Source organism: Podarcis gaigeae (assembly GCF_964106915.1).
Source record: "Podarcis gaigeae genome assembly, chromosome: 5".
Classification (NCBI taxonomy): Eukaryota; Metazoa; Chordata; class Lepidosauria; order Squamata; family Lacertidae; genus Podarcis; species Podarcis gaigeae.
In genome coordinates, this window is record NC_139681.1 from 40,258,833 (window position 1) to 40,277,281 (window position 18,449).

Below are 18,449 nucleotides of genomic sequence, written 5' to 3' on the forward strand. Positions count from 1 at the left end.
CACTCAAGATTGATGGATTTTTTTGGTAATATTTCAAATATACCAGCACTTAAAACAGATTGAATTGCTACGTCTTCCAATTATGAACCAGCCACCTACATAACAAAAGGAAATGTCTTTCCTTTATCCATAAGAATATAATTGTCCCAGTTGCCTTCTCTCATAGCGTATGGGAGAGAGCTTTTTTTTGGAGGCAGTACTCTGGTTGTGGAACGCCCTCTCCAAAAAATACTTGCATGGTACCTATCTTGCTATTATTTGGAGTATTTTGTATACACTTTTTGGATTTTCATAAAATAAAAAATAAAGAAGCTGGAAATGGTTGAGAAAAGGATAACCAAAACAATGAAAGGGATGGAGCAATGCCCCCCCCCCCATGAGAAAAGCCTAAAATATACAGGGCTTTTTAGTTTAGAGAAAAGGCAAATGAGAGGAGCTATGATACAGTAATTTGCATAAAGGATGCATGGAGTGGAGAAAGTGGATAGAGGAAAGTTTTTCTCCCTCTCTTAAAATAGTAGAAATTGGGACTATCCAGTTGAATGTTTGAAGACTCAGGGCAGATGAATCTTCTTCCCTTCTTCTCGCTGGGCACAGCTAAACTGTACAACTCGCTCTCACGAGAGGTACCGATGCCCCCAACTTGGGATACCCTTAAAAACAGGATTAGACAAATTCACGTAGAATAAGGCTGTCAACGACTACTGGCCGCGATGGCTATGTTTTACCTCCACTGGAGGCAGTCTGTCCTTGAATGCCAGTTGCACGCAGGTCAAGGGGACCTCAAGACTTCTGGATTGGGCTGGGCAGGATTCCGAGTTCGCAAGTTAAGCAGACTAAAACCTGGGCAGTGTTTACGGGCTGGGAATCGCAAACCTCGCCTCTAGCCTCTAATACTAGCACTGGACCACCTTCCTAGTTTGTTCTCTGCTTCTTTCTCTCAGCCTTTGCCCGACCCCGAGCAACACTGGATTACAGAATAAAGGTGCAACACTGGGTGAATAAATAAAGGTGAAGCAGTAGTTTATGCAGGGACTGTCTAGTCCCACCACCAGCATCCGTGCGATCCTGCAATATGGACATATCACACACAAATTCGAATTTGCACAGGCAGCGCTACAGAAACTAAAGAGCGTTTCACACGAAATAAGCTTGCTTTGGGAAGTGCGGGGACTTCCCTTTTGTTTCAGGTTGGCTTCCCCGTTATTTTCGTTTTGTTCTCTTCTTCCTTCCTGCTCCTCTTCCCCCGCTTCCCGCTCTGGTTTATTCTATGAGAACGCGGCAACTTCCCATTCAGACAACGGAAGACGCACAGCTCTGCCTACTAGCGTCGCGGGCCACGGTGGGCGAAAACGTTGCGCTTGCGAGGGAATTATGACTTGCGCGAGGACCCGTAGGGCAGTGGGCGGGCATGAGAGTGACTCGGTTGCCGGTGGCGCGTTGCTAGGAGACCGAGGGACGCGGAAGAGCGGCGGGCTTGAAGTTGCTCCTGGGGTTCCAGAGGGGCAATAGCATGTTAGCAGGCGGGGGCGAGGCAGGAGGGAAACCAGGTTGGTAGTGAAACCGGGGGGAAAGAATCGTCCATATATATATATATATATATATATATATATATATATATATATGGCAATGTGTGTGTGTGTGCATAGCAATTATATATATATATATATATACACACACACACACGCACATGTACACACACACACATACATATACGGTATACACACACATATATACATATATATATGTACTATATATTGCAATGTGTGTGTGTGTGTGTGTGTATATATTAATATATAAATTTTATGTGTGTGTGTGTCTGCACACACACCTGCTTGGTGTTCAGAACTGTGTAAAAAAACAGTTATGGAAAAACAGACAAGGCCCAGAATGGTTCTGGAATCTGTATTCTCCTCGAAGGAACAGGGCGTAAACATGTTTGAATACATACGCTGGATTGGCAAGGGGTGTAGTAGTTTTTTGTTTGTTTTTTAATTGATAAGCTGCTTTTGTTGAATTATGAATGGTTGCAGTTGTGCTTTTTTAATGAAAAAATGACACCAACAATGTAAAAAGCTTTGAGTTTAGGAAGCTTGCAAATGTCTTCATGGCACTTTTGTTTTTGCAAGCTTTCAAAGCAGACCTAGTCTTTTGCATCTATCAGTGGGCTTATAAAGGACCCCTGACAGTTAAGTCCAGTCACAGACAACTCTGGGGTTTGAGGCGCTCCTCTCGCTTTACAGGCCGAGGGAGCCGACGTTTGTCCATGGACAGTTTTTCCAGGTCATGTGGCCAGCATGTCTAAGCCGCTTCCGGCACAACAGAACACCGAAACCAGAGCAGCGCACGGAAACGCTGTTTACCTTCCCACTGGAGTGGTACCTATTTATCTACATGCAGTTTTTGGCGTGCTTTCAAACTGCTAGGCTGGCAGGAGCTGGGATCGAGCAACGGGAGCTCACTCTGTTGCAGGGATTCAAACTGCCAACCTTCTGATCGGCAAGCCCAAGAGGCTCAGTGGTTTAGACCACAGTGCCACCTGTGTCCCATCAGTGGGCTTACTCTTGAGTAAATGTGAATATGCAGCCTTGTGGCCTGATCTCATGTAAACCACAAAGGCTGCAATCCAAAAATCACTCACTTGGGAGTAAGACCCATTGCACTAAGTAGCACTTACTTTTGGGTAACCATGTATAGGATTGCACCGTAATGCAATTTACTTTCATATAAGTGTATGTAGGATTGGAGCCATAGTTATTGTGGTCTCCTATAGAGTGGGTGAAAGAGTGAATGTGGAAAAGTTATGAAACAGGCAACCAAAATGTAAAACTTTTTAGAAGTTTGTGTTTGTTGCTTTCAACATTTTAAAAACTTGTTTATATTTAATATTGTTTTGTTTAATTACTTTCTTGCTAGCAGTTTTAGGACAAAGTTACAACTAAGAAGATATGGAGATAGCAATCAGGCAGCACCTGTCAGATGCTGAGAGACATCAAGGTAAATGTTACTAACTATCTTTCTCTTTTTAAAAGATGTATAATGTTGACTCTTTCTTTTCCACATACTGAAATTGACTAGGTACTCTCCCCATAGACACAGATACTCCTAGATACAGGTTGGGGCATTCCTAGGTAAATGTGCATAGGATTGCTGCTATGATTGTGTAATAAAATCCTATGTATAATATAATTCTTTCTGTTTAGATAAAAAGCCACAGAGAGTGGGGGACAGAGGGAGAGAGAGATGTTAACCAGAAAGTTGATGGCTTGAGCCCACCTAGGGACAGCTCTATGATTGTATGATTCTGTTATTCTAACTGTGCTTTGCCCTCTATAGCCTTATGTCTATTTATCTTACATATAGAGTGCATACATATTTCAGAATATCCTGATATCATAGTATGCTGAAACCAACTTCAGCCATGCTGACCTATGGTATACCCCCACTGGCAGCATAGAAATAGCAAGTCTTAAGAGTGGTATGTTATGGTTGCTCCTCATAGGGAACTGACACCCAGTTTCCACGATCAAAAATATTTCTCATTTTGTTTTGGCTCATGTTTACTGGTGGCTTGCATGTGGTGCGGTCTGAATGATTTGCCACACCTTAGACTATTGGCGACACCACAATAGATGGTACATTGAAAGTCACACCTGATCTGTGCAGCTGCATCTTATGCTGCAACAGGCAATTGATCCTTCTAGCCAGCATTGTCTACTCTGACTGGCAGTAACTGTCTCAGGCAAGCATCTTTCACAGACCTGCTTTCGGAAATATTTTAATAGGAGATGTGAGGAGTTGAAACTGGGACTTATTGCATGCAAATCATATGGGCTTTTTTCCAGCCAGAACTCAGTTCCAGCACGTCTCAGGTGGGTGTCATTGCCATTATAAGAGAACAAGGGTTCATGATGAGTTCTAGCACCTAATTTTCTAGAAATATAGCACTGGTTCAAGTCAAGGCTTGTGGAGAACTGCTCAGGGAACTGCTTTATCACATTTATATTTTGCTGGAACTGACACGACAGAAAACATCAGATCAAAACAAATCCTAGTTAATGATCATGCAGATTTGCCCTGATACATATTGATAGTCCAAAACAGTTTACTGTGTTAGGATGCAATCCTATACATACTTACTTGGGAGTAAGTCCCATTGAACATAATGAGACTGAGGAGTATAGGATTGTGTTTTGTTTGGATACATCTGATTGTTTACATTATGAAAATAAAACAGGTATTTGTTCGAAATGCTTATGTTATTTTCTGCCTAATTAAAATTTTATTTTCAAGATGTCGAAGCACTGAAGAGTGCTTACAAATTGATCAAATCAGCTAATGATGGGAAATCAGCCCTTGATGCCTTGGAGAGTTTCTCTTTTGACTTGTATGTCATGTGTGCAGAACAGGCTTATAAGGTAACAGTATGCCCCTTTTGTAACAATACACCCTTTTTTACTTTATGAGATGTTTGTTCATCTTAATTTAAAACTGAAATCTGTTTAATTTTAGATGGGTTTTCCGGACATGAGCGATGACTGTCTACGAATGTATTTTAAAGGAAAACCTCCAGTTAACCAGTTTTTGGGTAGAGCATATTTGTGCAAGAGCCAATTATATACCCCTGTGTCTACTGATAATTTGGTGAGCATGTACTGTGAGTTTGGGGGTTGATTTTAAGGCTGTTCTTTTGTTGTGATCAGGTGAAGGCAAAATTCCATGTTATACAGTAAACAGTATGACTTGCCTTCTAAGAAAAGATAAATCTTTGGAACCAGTTATTTTCCATCCCCCCCACCCATACACCCCATGAAAAGCCTTTCTGAAGGATATAGAAAATTATGTTGTTGGATAGGATGGGGTTTTTTAAATTAAAAAAAAATAGAGTTCATAGACATTACAAGTCATGCTAAGTCAGTAATAAAGGCTTTGAGTCATTCCCAGTTTTTTAATATATATATATATATATATATTGTTTTGTTTTAGGAACAATTTGACAAATTCATTGTACATTTGCTGAAAGTAGTAGACTTTGCATTAGGTAACGCAAGGTAAGTCCTTTATATTTGGTTTCCATTTGGGGCATTGTTTGTGGGTTTCTCTGTTTCCATCATGCAATATTTCCGAACTATGGTTCTTTACTTGAACAATGATATCACAGTGCAGAAGATTGCATTGAATCATGGTAACACAGTTTTCAAAAATGCACCCCAAACAGTGATTAATATATTTGCTATTTTAGTTCAGAGCTGACGTGTTGCAGCAAAACAATGAAGATCATGTCTGTATTCGATCAAATGGGATCCATCCTCCCAAATTAAGATACCTTTACTAGTCTTACTTTTATATTAAACATAATAGCCCATGACTATAGGATACAAATGAGTAGCAAGGAGGATTTCAGTCACTTGAAAATTGCAGAAATTAGAAGCTTATGTGAAAATAAAGCTGCATAACGGCCACCGGCAACATTAAAACCTAGAGAGTAAACATTGGAAACTACAACTAATCCAGAATGCTGCAGCTAGACTGGTGGCTGGGAATGGCCGCCAAGACTACATAACACCGGTCCTGAAAGACCTACATTGGCTCCGAGTATGTTTCTGAGCACAATTCAAAGCGTTGGTGCTGACCTTTAAAGCCCTAAACAGCCTCGGCCCAGTATACCTGAAGGAGCGTCTCCACCCCCATTGTTCAGTTCGGATGCTGAGGTCCAGCTTTGAGGGCCTTCCAGCGGTTCCCTCACTGCGAGATGTGAAGTTACAGGGAACCAGGCAGAGCGGCCTTCTCAGTAGTGGTGCCTGCCCTATGGAATGCCCTCCCACCAGATGTCAAAGAAATAAACAACTATCCAACTTTTAGAAGACATCTGAAGGCAGCCCTGTTTAGGGAAGCTTTTAATATTTGATGAATTACTGTATTTTAATAATTTGCTGGAAGCCGCCCAGCTTTATGTACATTTCAGGTCTGTCACACAGACCACCTTGCATGGGCCACTTGCCTCAGGTTGGCCACCCATTAAATAGACTATGCAGTGAAGTTGACAGCAAAAACTTGGTGGGGTAAAGAAGCCCCAAGTCCATTTCATCCCTGCACAATATCATAATGTGTACTCTATTTTATTCCAGGTACTATTTTTTGATACATAATGCTTCGGTTATATACTGGAGGATTGTAAGGCCATTTCTTAAGCCTGGGTTCCGCCACTATCTTATTCCAAGCCTTTATCAGATTGTGCCTGCACTGAAACATCCCATTGAGCAAGACAAGGACTGGACTGCAGAACTGATGATGTGAGTTGAAGTTCGTTATTTCTTTCTTTCTGTATAAAATGCTTCTAAACATCTCATTTGTATATAATACCAAGCTGGTATATATCAACATATGCAGATACAGTAAGAACATAAAATACCATTAAAGCAATACAAAACAATCGTAGAAATGAGGAAATTTAAACAACTGAATAGGCCTGCTAGCATCAAAAGGTCTTCAAGTGACTCTTGAAAATTAGTAGCAAGGATTCTGGCTGAATTTATGATGGAAGGGTATCCCACAGCATAGGAATTTAAAAACATTCATTTTTACCCAGATGATTGATGGCTGAAAGATATTGTTCTTGGAAACTCTGGGATTCTTAGCTGCCAGAGTATCTGGTTGGTTTTGGAAGTTTGCTTTTCGTTGCTCACATGCCCAGACGCCATAACCCACTGCCCCCCCCCATCCATTAAATGACCACTCATGACAACATTCTTTGGTTCAAATTCAGCCACAACTTTATTGATTAAAGATGTACATAGCTTAGGCTTAGGCTTTAGGTATAATCATTTCAGCTGGCCCATCTGCTGGTTGATTCTTCCAGGGGTCGACTCTGTGGCAAGGGAGTCCTATGATATACATTAAATTGGGACTCCCCACAAAAATCGTCTTTGAGGAGAGCTATGGCCCTAGCCCCTGTCTAGGTGTCCAGACAGCAGCACCTCCACCAGGATCCCTTTAATGGGATACCCCATTCCCTTGGAGGGGCAGGCAAAGCCTTAAAACCATCCCCTCCAACCATGACTTTTACCCATTGCCTTACCCACTAATGTTGTTACTATAAGGTAGGCAAAAACCCCAGGTCAGCTAATTGGTCCAAATAACAAATTCCTCCTGAGCACCAAATGCAGCAAACAATTGTAATCCATAGTAAAGTCAGAAAACGAACACTACCTCCATGATGGGCAGGAGCCAGCCTAACTATAGCAAGGGTGGGAAAGAGATTCAAAGTGCCAGGTATGAGGCCCGGCACTCTTTAGATACTCTGGGAGTGGACCTGAGTGAAGTCCTCAAGGGAGTCAGTCAGGCCCACTCCCAGGAGTGCCTGCCCCTTGACCTAGCCACTATTGGCCAATTTGCAGCCAGGCCCGATTCAAACACCCCATTCATGTCTCCTGTTGGTCAGGGTCCCAGCTGGAGAGACTGGGGGACCAGCAGGATGCTGCCGTTCTCAACGCCACCCACCATTGACATAACACAGTATTTTAGATGTTTTAATCGTATTGTTGTAGCATTGGGGTGTTTGCGAAATAGAAATGTAATAAATAACCAAAAAAAAAGAACAAATAAGTATACTGATAGTACTTTAATGCATTTTCATTTTGTGCACCGAAGGACTACAAGCAGCTAAAGCTCCCCCCTCCTGCTTTTTGCTGATCTAGAAGTAGCCAGTCTTTGGCAAAATTACAGAATGGTCTTTCCTACTTTAATTTAGGGATAGCCTAGCAGTCCATTATATTGCAGGAGATCATGGTTCATTGTGTATTTGCAAACTTCAGATTGATTTCTGGCTTCTCTTCCTTCCTTCCCTTCCATATGCCTAGATTGTAGCATAGCTTCCTTTTTCTCTTGACACACATATGCTTTGCCTTGGCAGAGATGCCAACTGCACACTGGAGCCTTTGCCCTTGTCAGTTTTCATTGAGCTAAACGGATGAGACTTGTTGGTCTTTTATTGCCAATCAGATTACTGTCTCTTTCAAATGAAACTACTGGAGGACATGGTGTTGACTGATGGAAGGGAAAGAAAACTGATGGTATTTCTGAGATGATTGTAATGGCTCTTCATAGGCTCAAAACATTTCCTCTGGAGGGAAATAAAAGAGGAGAGAAATGGAACTGGCTAAAAAGTTCCAGCCAATCAATGCTGGCTCAGGTTTCTAAACTTAAGTCTGTCTGCATTCGTCGGCCTTTCACCCTTACTGTCAACATTGATTAAACAAAGGGTTTAATTTACAATAGGCTGTTAATATATTATTTTGCTGGAATAACTTTAGAATCAGCAAGCAAATTGGAGTATTGAGGGAAATTGAGATGACAGGAGGAGTACATCAAGACTGCTTGTTAGCTTCCTTGTTCAGTCTTCGTCCTTCTTCTTCTTCTTCTTCTTCTTCTTCTTCTTCTTCTTCTTCTTCTTCTTCTTTTGAAAATTATGTTAAGCACAGATCTTATGATTTGAGTGCAAGTGCATCTATCTAACCTATCAAAAATGTCAGTTACCTAAAGGAAACTTAAGTTAGCAATTTGACCAATGCAGTGCTGGCAAAAAACAAACTGACAAAATATTTTAAAGCTTCTTAGAACATAAAAGGAAGGATAAAAAGTATAATACATTTTACTGAAAAGAGAAAAAATGTATCTTACAGAAAAGGGGAAAAAATACATTTTACAGGTTTGGAACTTTTGAACATGCTTGAATTAATCTATTTTAAAACACTTTGATTGAGTAAAAAGCTGCCCCTGATTAACTGGGTAAAAAAAAAGTTCATCATTTTAAATAAGGAGCCCTGTCAAAACTGCTAATGGCAGGTGCTATCTTACAAGAGGCTTTCATCCCACTCTATGCCTTTTCTAAGATGGTGATTGTATCATTTTGTAAGCTTGTATGCAGATGAAATCAACAAAAACTCATATGATTATCAATGCAAGAGTGCCTCAGATGGCTAGCAATTTGAAAAGGAGCCTGGAATGGAAGCTAAAGGTTACACTTGCAGCAGGTAAATCAGAATAGGCCACTATGTCTGTGCATTCCTTTGGATGTGAGCACCTTAATAAACGAATGGTCTTTTGCAGCTTTCAAATGAGATATGGTGATTTTGTAACATTGCTCATTTATAAACACCTTGCACAATTGTGTTAACAATAAACATTATTTTGTTTGTGTTTCAGAGAGTTGCTTGAGTGTTTCCTGGATGCTTCCAGAACGCAAGAAGCTATAGAATTTTCTTCAACTGCAGCAGCATTTATTAAAGAATATGTTCCAGGGAGATATAAACAAATATTTTCAATAATGGTAACTTCTGTTAATCAACATAGGAATCATATGGTTTCCTATTGTAGCGGGGGGGGGGGGGACACATTTATTCAGCCCAAGGGCTTCATTCTCTTTGGAAAACCTCTGGGGGCCACATGTTGTAGCAGACCCACCACCTAATACCACCAATTAATAAGGTGGTGGATCCACTCCCACTAACTGCTTCCTATTAATATAATGCACCCACCTCACAGTACACCCATTGCACAGATTTCTACAATTTACCACAGATTATCGAGTGGGGGACTTGTGTGAGGGAAAACGTAATGATTTAGAGTCTCAGGCAGGAGTCGAACAAACCAACAAGAAAAGTTTATTGGACGAAAGAGGTTTATGAAACAAAGTGGGTCAGGAAATTATTTCTTTCAGGTAGAAGATAAACCTGATTAGTTTAAGACAATGTGTTGAAAGCTGTCGCCTTCCCCCTCCATTTTTTTAAAACTGAAGGCCATTTCAGATTACCCAACTTTCTACCACTAAAAGTAAACCAGCCTGGTAGAATTCTGTTGCAGTTGTTTGCTCTGTGCTGTAGTATACACCCTAGGAAAAATGACTAGCTAAATCTGATCACTGAGCATTATCAAATATGTATGCATTTGGTGCCTAATACGATTGGTGATTCCCTCCCCCCCCCCCTTCTGTTCCATTTCTTTTCATCTTTTTGTTTCTTTCCACATGATCAATCTCGGGGTAATGGGAAATGGATCTTGCATAACATTTCATGAAATGAAAAATGTACTGGATTTCCCATGGATGTAATATTAATAAAGCCATAAGATAAAAGTAAATCAGGTTGTGCATTATACACTGCTCAAAGGTACCTTTGAGAAAAGCAACCTAGCAGTGGTATTAAACTACAAAAGCAATTGATAAATGGCCAGTGAGCTACATCTCTCAGAAGTGCCACCAATCATTTCTGTAATAACCACATAATAAGTGAGCATTCCAGTACATCTGCAGTCCATGAGAAAGGGAAGTTGAAAATGATCTAATTAAGCAAAATGGATTTTTAAGTTTGTTGCTATAAAACTTCATTTTGGAATAGGCAAAATAAGCAGAAGAAAGGTTGAATTAAAACTCTGTAGCATAGCAGATTATTCAGTAAGTTCACATTTGCACCCGTTGCTTAATGTTTAGTTGCTAGTGTCACAATCCAGAATTGAGGTCATTCGCCTTGCTCACTTTAGTGGAGAGAAGCATCCTACACTTCGGAAGCCCATCTGGAAGGGAGCTTTGTGTGCTAAGTGAAGCCTTTATAAATGTATAGGACTCAATGTTCAAACATAAGAAGTTTCTTCTGGATCAGTCCCACAGCCCATGGCCAACATGCATCACTTTACACTTTCTTACACTGCATTTGCCATTTTACTGCCCATTCTCCCAGTTTGGAGAAATCCTTTCAAAGCTCCTCACATGCCTTTTCGTTTTAAGTACCCTGAACAGTTTGGTACCTTCAGCAAACTTGATTATCTCACACTTAACCCTTAACTCTAAGTCATTTGTGAGGAAGTGAAAAAGCACAGGTCCCAATGCTGATCCTTGGGAAATCCACTTTCTACATCCCTCTACTGAGACCTGTCCATTTATTCCTACGGTCTGCTTCCTGTTTCTCTCCTTTTCTTCCACGACTGCTAAGGTTGCTCAGGTCTTTGGTGAAACTAAGGATCCTGCTGTGGTGATGTCAGACAATGGCATCGTTTGCAAACTTAAACCTGCAGGAAAATGTTGTGACGGATTTTAATCTTTCTTGACTTGCTCCTTGCTTTAAATGCTGATATAACTTTTATAATTGCTTCTAGGTGCGTTACAAACTTATGGAAGCTTTAGATATAGAAGACGAAGTTGAAAGTTCTGCCAATCTGAACATTATTTATAAAATCCAAACAATCAAGTTGTAAGTATTGGTTAATGTAGATGAGAATCTCAATTGTTTAAACCAGAGCTTTCCAAACTTTTTATGCTGGTGACACACTTTTGAGATATGCATCATTTCGTGACACAGCAATTCAGTTTTACTAGCAAACTGGAGGTTAAACTAAACTTTTGCCAACCCCAGGAGGAGCGTGGGGAGGTTTCACGTGACACACCTGATGTGTCGCGACACACAGTTTGGAAAGCTCTTGTTTAAACCATATGGGCAATATTCAGTGCACTCATTCCATCAGCACAGGAAATTTTGGATCCACAGTGGAATTTTGCCTCCCTCTCTTTTTCCTGCTTGCTCCCTAAATCTCTTCTGGATTTCATCTCAACCTTCCAGAAAAGATCTGGGGAGAGGAGGTGGGGAGTTTATCTTCTCAAATGGAAATCTTCGTGCTAATGGAGCAAGTGCATTGGATACCACCCAAATTCTAGAGTTGTGCTGCAATCCAGAAAGCCATGAGTGGAAGAAAACTGCTAGTGCAGTTCAACATAGAAGTATGGAACAGTTGCCTTGCAGGATTAACCCCATCCCTTTTTCTCTCTGTGAAATAGTTGCAGGCACATCCAGCAGCAGTGACCTGGGTAGCTTGTTATTCAGGTGTTGGCCTGAATTGTTACTCAACTTAGGTGAGCAGATGAGTGACATGCTGCAGATCTGTCTTATAGAGGGTCAGTCGTAAATGTTTGCTGAGATAGCTACTGTGATGATCCTCCATATAAGAATAAAGCACTCAGAGCCTTCCCTCCACACTCAGCTCTTCTGGTTTCCTGAATGGAATGGAATTTGGCATGCTCTTATGAATAATGAGATTGCTTGGAGTGTAACTTTTGTTTGCCAACGCCTATTGTCTTAGAAGACAGGTCAAAGTGACTTTTGATTTATTTTAGGTAATTTTTTAATAAACAATACTGTACTGTATTCACAAATCCTGCTTGTGTTAGAGGGGGAAATGTTGATTGTTTAATAGGTTTTGAGATGTTCTTCTGTTAGTAATCATTGCATTATAAAATAATTGCAGGCAGTTAGATAAAAATGAGATTCCTCAAGACGTTGATACAGAGTTGAGAACAATATACGGAATGTTGAAAGGATCAAGAAAGAAATTAAACCGTAAAGATAGGTAAGTTGCATGTGTTAGCAACACTCTAGAGGTTCTTTTTTAAAACATAAGCGTTTGCTATTTATCTTACATCCATGCCAAGAAGAATAAGAGTTGACAGAGTGTCTCCCATGCTATATTAAAGTTCTATTGGTCCAAAGATCTTTCATAATTTGTCTTTGGGGCACAATCCCTCCCAGCACCAATGAAGTTGTGATGAGGGTTTCATTCATCTCTCTCCCTCCTTGGCATATGCTAGCCATTACCCAGAGTGGAAGTCCTGTGTGCTTGTGTTTTCCTCCCTCCAGCCTTCCCTGTCCAACTCAAGTCCAACCTTGGAGCTTACTTCAAGCTCAAACAAAGTCACAGCTGGAGTGCCGGGTCGGGAAGGAGAATTGAATATGGAAATAACAAGTGCAGAGCTTCCCATGCCATAACCATATGTGCATGGAATAGAACTCAATGGGGGACTGCTCCCATTATTTCGGAAAATGTTCAGTCTTCTTAAGTAATTCATTACATTTCCCTTTATGTTCATTCCACTGTATTTGGGGTGGGGCTTTGCTGTTTTATCCATGGCTCTCTTCTTAACCTCTTGTTTCCTATTGCAGTATCCATTCACTCCCTTTTGAACAACTGACTCTGGTAACTGGCTTGCTGGGCTACATGTCCCTTTTCTCCCTTTCTCGGATAATTTGTTTGGAGGTGGGATTGTGCTTTTTAGAAATTTAAGAGATTTCCCTGGGCTGGAAATTTGATGCCAGATTTTAACATACTGTCATTTTAGGTTTATAGTAATAAATAAGCAATAAGTGATTTCTTTGCCAACACTACTTCTATCCCAATTGGTTTTATTTTCTACTTTTCCAGAATTTCCTTGCTGCTGGAATTGGCTCGACTTTGCTTGAAACTAAATTGTATACCTATTGCGTCTTTATGTTTAAGCGACCTGTTCAAATATAAGATTACTGTGAGTGTCAGGAAATTCTTTTTTGAATTACTTTGTTTTATCATTATTTTTTATTCTTGTATGAGTGTCAAGCTGAACAAAGAGGAAAAGATTCCAGTCCTAGAGCTATTATCAGAGACAATTAAAGAACAATTAATTGCAAAAAGTAAGGAGAGAATGAGTCGTTGGAAATAAATTAGTATTTTGCTGTATATCTACATATTTAAAATTGAGCAAGTTTTGCAAGGACTGGCTATCCTGTTTGACCCAGTGGGCCATTATCCTCAGCTGTGTTTGTGATGGAAATGATGGGTTGTTTCCAACTAAGTTATGCTCTGAGTAGACCAAATTAATGGACTTGTTAATTTCAATGAGTTTACTCTGAACACGAGATGGTTGGACAGTGTTCTCAAAGCTATTAACATGAGTTTGACCAAACTGTGGGAGGCAGTGGAAGACAGGAGTGCTTGGCGTGCTCTGGTCCATGGGATCACGAAGAGTCAGACATGACTAAATGACTAAACAACAACTCTGAACATAACTTAGCTGGATACATTCCAATGTAGCTAATTCTCACAACTCCTATCATACAAAATAATTCTGTTTAGCCACAACAAACAGTATGTTCCTACCGCCCCATGGTGCTGATATTGTAGAGGGTGGAAAGGGGGACATCCACTTGTTCTTGTAGATTCTTAACCTATTCCCTTTGCACTGTTTATATTAAATGTTAAGTATTGATACACCGATAATACATATCAGCACAGGGAGATGCCCACATCCTTGTTATCATATAACATCATCACAGATCAAAGGCTCTTTAAGATTGCAGGGATGTAGCAGCAGGTTAGATGGCAGTCTGAACTTATCTATCTGCACAATAGTCCAACCCAAGTGTCGTATGCCACTCAACCCTCACCTTCCCTAGCCCTGCCCAGGTAAACAGCAATAATACCAGTGTCAGAAGGATGGCTTCGCTACAATGCATGTACTATAATTGTGTGTATAAGGCAGAAACAATTCCAACCGAAGATAACGCTTTGTGCATCTGACAAAGTAGATTCTAGTCGATGAAGGCTTATGCTATAATGGATCAGTTTGTTTTTAAGGTGCAACACACCTCTTTGTGGCATTTACTGCAGCAGACAAAGACAGCTGTGCTTCTAGAAGTCGCATGACACTGACGAGTGCTTGTAGCACCCTAGGTCTACAAGCACAAATGCGCAACACTGTAATGAAACATCGGGCTGCATCAGAGATTAATCATGAGCATGTGCATTTCTGGGTGAAAAATATGCTTATATTAATAGGATCCAGCAAGAGAAATTGAATTGGACTGCTTGGAATGCGATTGCGAAGTCCAGAAACTTGGGCCTAGAATTGCAACTTATGCTAAAAGTGTTGTTGAGGTATGTTTGTTCCTTAATTGACACTGCTTTGTAGAGAAATCTCCCCCTTCCACATAGGATTGGGGTTCCCCTCCTTCATTCTGTGTATTTTCCCCAAATCATTAAACATAGTTACAGTAGTACCTTGGGTTACATATGCTTCAGGTTACATACGCTTCAGGTTACAGACTCTGCTAACCCAGAAATAGTGCTTCAGGTTAAGAACTTTGCTTCAGGATGAGAACAGAAATCGTGCTCCGGCGGCGTGGCAGCAGCGGGAGGCCCCATTAGCTAAAGTGGTGCTTCAGGTTAAGAACAGGTTATTCAGGTTAAGTAGGGACCTCCGGAACGAATTAAGTACTTAACCTGAGGTACCACTGTACAGAGGAAAGATAGGGAAGTGTGCCCCAAGCTGGAGGGAAGAGAGTGGTCTGCTGATCAATAACTGTTGTCATAGAAAATTGCAAGACAGATTTCTGTAACTCATGTGCTATGCTTCGTAATCAATATATGACTACTGCAGGACAGTGCTGCTGGCTTTTATAACTCGCCGGCTGGGAGGACATGCATGCAGCCAATGCACTCTCAGCCTGTGAGGCACCCCCCCCCCAGAAGAGGCCACTGATTGGCCCATTTGAGATGCAGCAGCCAGAGGGAATTCTGGCAGCCAGGGGGAAATCCCCTACTGGCCGCCTGACCCTGTGCACTCTGTTCTTACTGCCCGGGGAAGGCGGCCAAGCGCAAGGGACCTTGACAGGCGCCCGTTCAGAAAGGGCTAAGCACCCACTACCAATAAGATGGTGCAAATTATGAATGGGAAAACAGTTTTTGTTCTTGGGAGATGCTATCAACATGCTGTCCAGACTTTCCTCTAGTCTGCAGATTAAGTTCAGGAAACATTGTTTCTATAATCAATGCAAAGTGTATTTTTATACTTGTAGGCTCAGCTAAAAACAATACAGAAACTTGACCTAATTTTGAATCGTGCCATCCGACTGAAGGACCCTAACGTTATTCAGGCGGTATGTGCTACCCTGTGGAATACCTGCTTACCATTACTGCAGCACAACTTGCAACAGCATGTCCGAAGACCATTGCTAGCTATTGCTGAAATCCTAGAGAAAATTGACAGGTAAATGGGTTTTGATATGTGGTGTTTGTTGTTCTATGGCAGGCTTCCTCAAACTCGGCCCTCCAGATGTTTTGAGACTACACTTCCCATCATCCCTGACCATTGGTCCTGTTAGCTGGGGATCATGGGAGTTGTAGGCCAAAAAACATCTGGAGGGCCGAGTTTGAGGAAGCCTGTTTTACGGGATCTGATACCCTTTGTATGAACATCTGATGTATCAAGGAGCTGCGTTTTACTGAGTCAGACTATTGGCTTATCACATTAGCTCTCCAGGCAGCAGTTTCCCCCAGTCTTTCTATAGAGATCCTTTTAACCAGATAAAAAGGTAAAGGTACCCCTGTCCGTACGGGCCAGTCTTGCCAGACTCTGGGGTTGTGCGCCCACCTCACTCAAGAGGCCAGGGGCCAGCGCTGTCCGAAGACACTTCCGGGTCACGTGGCCAGCGTGACATCGCTGCTCTGGCGAGCCAGAGCTGCACACGGAAACGCCGTTTAACTTCCCGCTAGAAAGCGGTCCCTATTTATCTACTTGCACCCGAGGGTGCTTTCGAACTGCTAGGTTGGCAGGCGCTGGGACCGAGCAACGGGAGCGCACCCTGCTGCGGGGATTCAAACCGCCGACCTTTCGATCGGCAAGCTCTAGGCGGTGAGGCTTTTACCCACAGCGCCACCTGCGTCCCTTTTAACCAGATATCTGGCGCATATACAAACAACCCATGGCTTTACCACTGAGCTAAAGCTTTTCAGTGTTCTAGCCCTCCTATGTGACTATAATAACGCCACAGGTATTTCACTGTAAGATAATATTTTATGCTGTAGATTAAGTCATATACATGAATCCTTTGAAAATTGTTCTGTCGTTGCCCTTCAAGAGCCACTTATGATCATTATACATATTTATATGACTCTCTCTTTGCCAGGCTTACTGCAAGTGGAAAAGGGAAAGGTTTTTTCATTCAAATAAATCATTATTGCAATACAGATGCATCACATAATAAGAAAGCACCTCTTCATACTTTTATTGAATATGGTTATGTTTTCTAGCATGTTGATTTTGTTACGTTGCCAAGTTCATATGGAAATTGCCCGCATTGAAGAAAATGGAGACAGAATAGAGGCTGCCATGGAACATTTGCAGAAGGCAATTTATCTTGATAACAAGGGGCTGTATCATGAATATCTTAAAATGGCATTCAATCGGCTTAGCTTAAATACAATGTTATACCAGCCCCTGGAGCGTCTAGAAGACCAAGCAAGCTTGATGATTGAACAGGTAACTGCTGGTGAAGTTATTCAAGTATATCAGTAATAATATAATCTATCTATAAACTAGATACTCATGTCTCTCTCTGTGTGTATAAAACAAATAAAAAGCAGATGCAGATTTGACTGAGATAAGTAGCTGATAGTTCTTCATCACAAAGCAACCTATTGAAAATACTAAAATAAAGGGTTATTCCCAATGTATATTTTGGGAGATAGATGCGAAATGAATAAATTTAGTTTGTATTTCCTCACTCCCATCAATTATTATAATTTTAACACTTTTTAGGATTTTCCAGAAATCTTAATTAACAGTAAAGAGTCATGATTATTTTATTTTATCCATTTGTATGTTTTCACATAACATTAATGTAGTCTGGGTGGCTTACAATAAATGAGAAAAATGCAATTGAAATGCAAAATAATATAGAAAATCATAATATCCGAAGCCACATAAGACACTAATGTAGTCTCTCTGGCATGAATCCCGGAGTGAGAATGGGTGTGAAGAGAGATAGTGTTTAAAAGAGGCCCCAGAAAAAGCATACATAATAAATGTAGCAGTTGCATTTATAAAATAGGGGTTTGTGAGCCTCTGTCGAATTGCTAACTGAGGTGGTGAATGCCAAGAGAGGAGGTATCAGTAAGCTGAGGGGAATGCTAAAGTTTGCAGACAAAAAAAAAATGTTTTAAAGTAACCCTAAGAGGACATCCGCTCTCCTACCCACAAACAATTCACTGAGGAGTGAGCATATCTAGTAGCCACTAAAATTTCAGTGTCAGCCAGAAAAGAAAACTGAGGGAAGGGACAATGGAACGATGTATTTTGGAGGGGCGGGTGGCTGACACCTCTCAGGGGACAGGGATACACCGCCACATTTTATTGTTGCTCCTACCTGTGTAATAACAAATGATTTCCTTTGTTTAGGCTAAAAAAGGGACTCAAAAGGCTAGCGTGAGGAAAAAACGGTCTCTGTTGGTGAATGCCGGCCATGCACTCGCTCCCGAGGCATTTCAGATCGTCCTTGATAGTGAAAATGAAGTTAAAGGTATTATAATCTATCTGATGAAGCTTGTGTTGATGATATTTTGCCTAACCTAGGAATTGTATTTCAGCTGTCAAATATAGAGCCGGGAGGAGCAGAGTTTAATGAAATGTGTAAACTTTGTGGATTCTGTGTCTATAAGCGCTCCGTTCCTACCCTGTTTCCTACCCTGTGGCTGTTTCCTACCCTTCCTACCCTTTATTCATGGCAGGTCCTCGCGTCTGGCACACAGAGTGTGTAACTAGCACAAGTTTCATTTTACGTGCTGCAGCTCAACTCACATTGAGAAGGTTTGTAGTG

The 18,449-nt window shown here is 41.1% G+C and overlaps 1 protein-coding gene across 3 annotated transcripts in view; it reads left to right on the top strand.

The window, feature by feature from the left end:
• Positions 1-1,419: 1,419 nt before the first annotated feature.
• The window catches only part of CFAP46 (cilia and flagella associated protein 46), an 88,412-nt gene continuing 71,382 nt past the window's right edge, over positions 1,420-18,449 (top strand). The window contains exons 1-14 of one of the 3 annotated variants that reach the window (XM_083740973.1): positions 1,420-1,550; positions 2,920-2,997; positions 4,294-4,418; positions 4,513-4,644; positions 4,987-5,051; positions 6,129-6,293; positions 9,205-9,328; positions 11,149-11,243; positions 12,292-12,393; positions 13,243-13,342; positions 14,632-14,730; positions 15,651-15,841; positions 16,885-17,113; positions 18,032-18,152. In XM_083740973.1, coding sequence (XP_083597099.1) covers positions 2,949-2,997; positions 4,294-4,418; positions 4,513-4,644; positions 4,987-5,051; positions 6,129-6,293; positions 9,205-9,328; positions 11,149-11,243; positions 12,292-12,393; positions 13,243-13,342; positions 14,632-14,730; positions 15,651-15,841; positions 16,885-17,113; positions 18,032-18,152 — 1,597 coding nt within the window. In that variant the 5' untranslated portion in view covers positions 1,420-1,550; positions 2,920-2,948. Of the gene's footprint in view, positions 1,551-2,916; positions 2,998-4,293; positions 4,419-4,512; positions 4,645-4,986; positions 5,052-6,128; positions 6,294-9,204; positions 9,329-11,148; positions 11,244-12,291; positions 12,394-13,242; positions 13,343-14,631; positions 14,731-15,650; positions 15,842-16,884; positions 17,114-18,031; positions 18,153-18,449 lie in introns of all 3 variants that reach the window. The other 2 variants (XM_083740974.1, XM_083740975.1) reach the window with 2 other exon arrangements.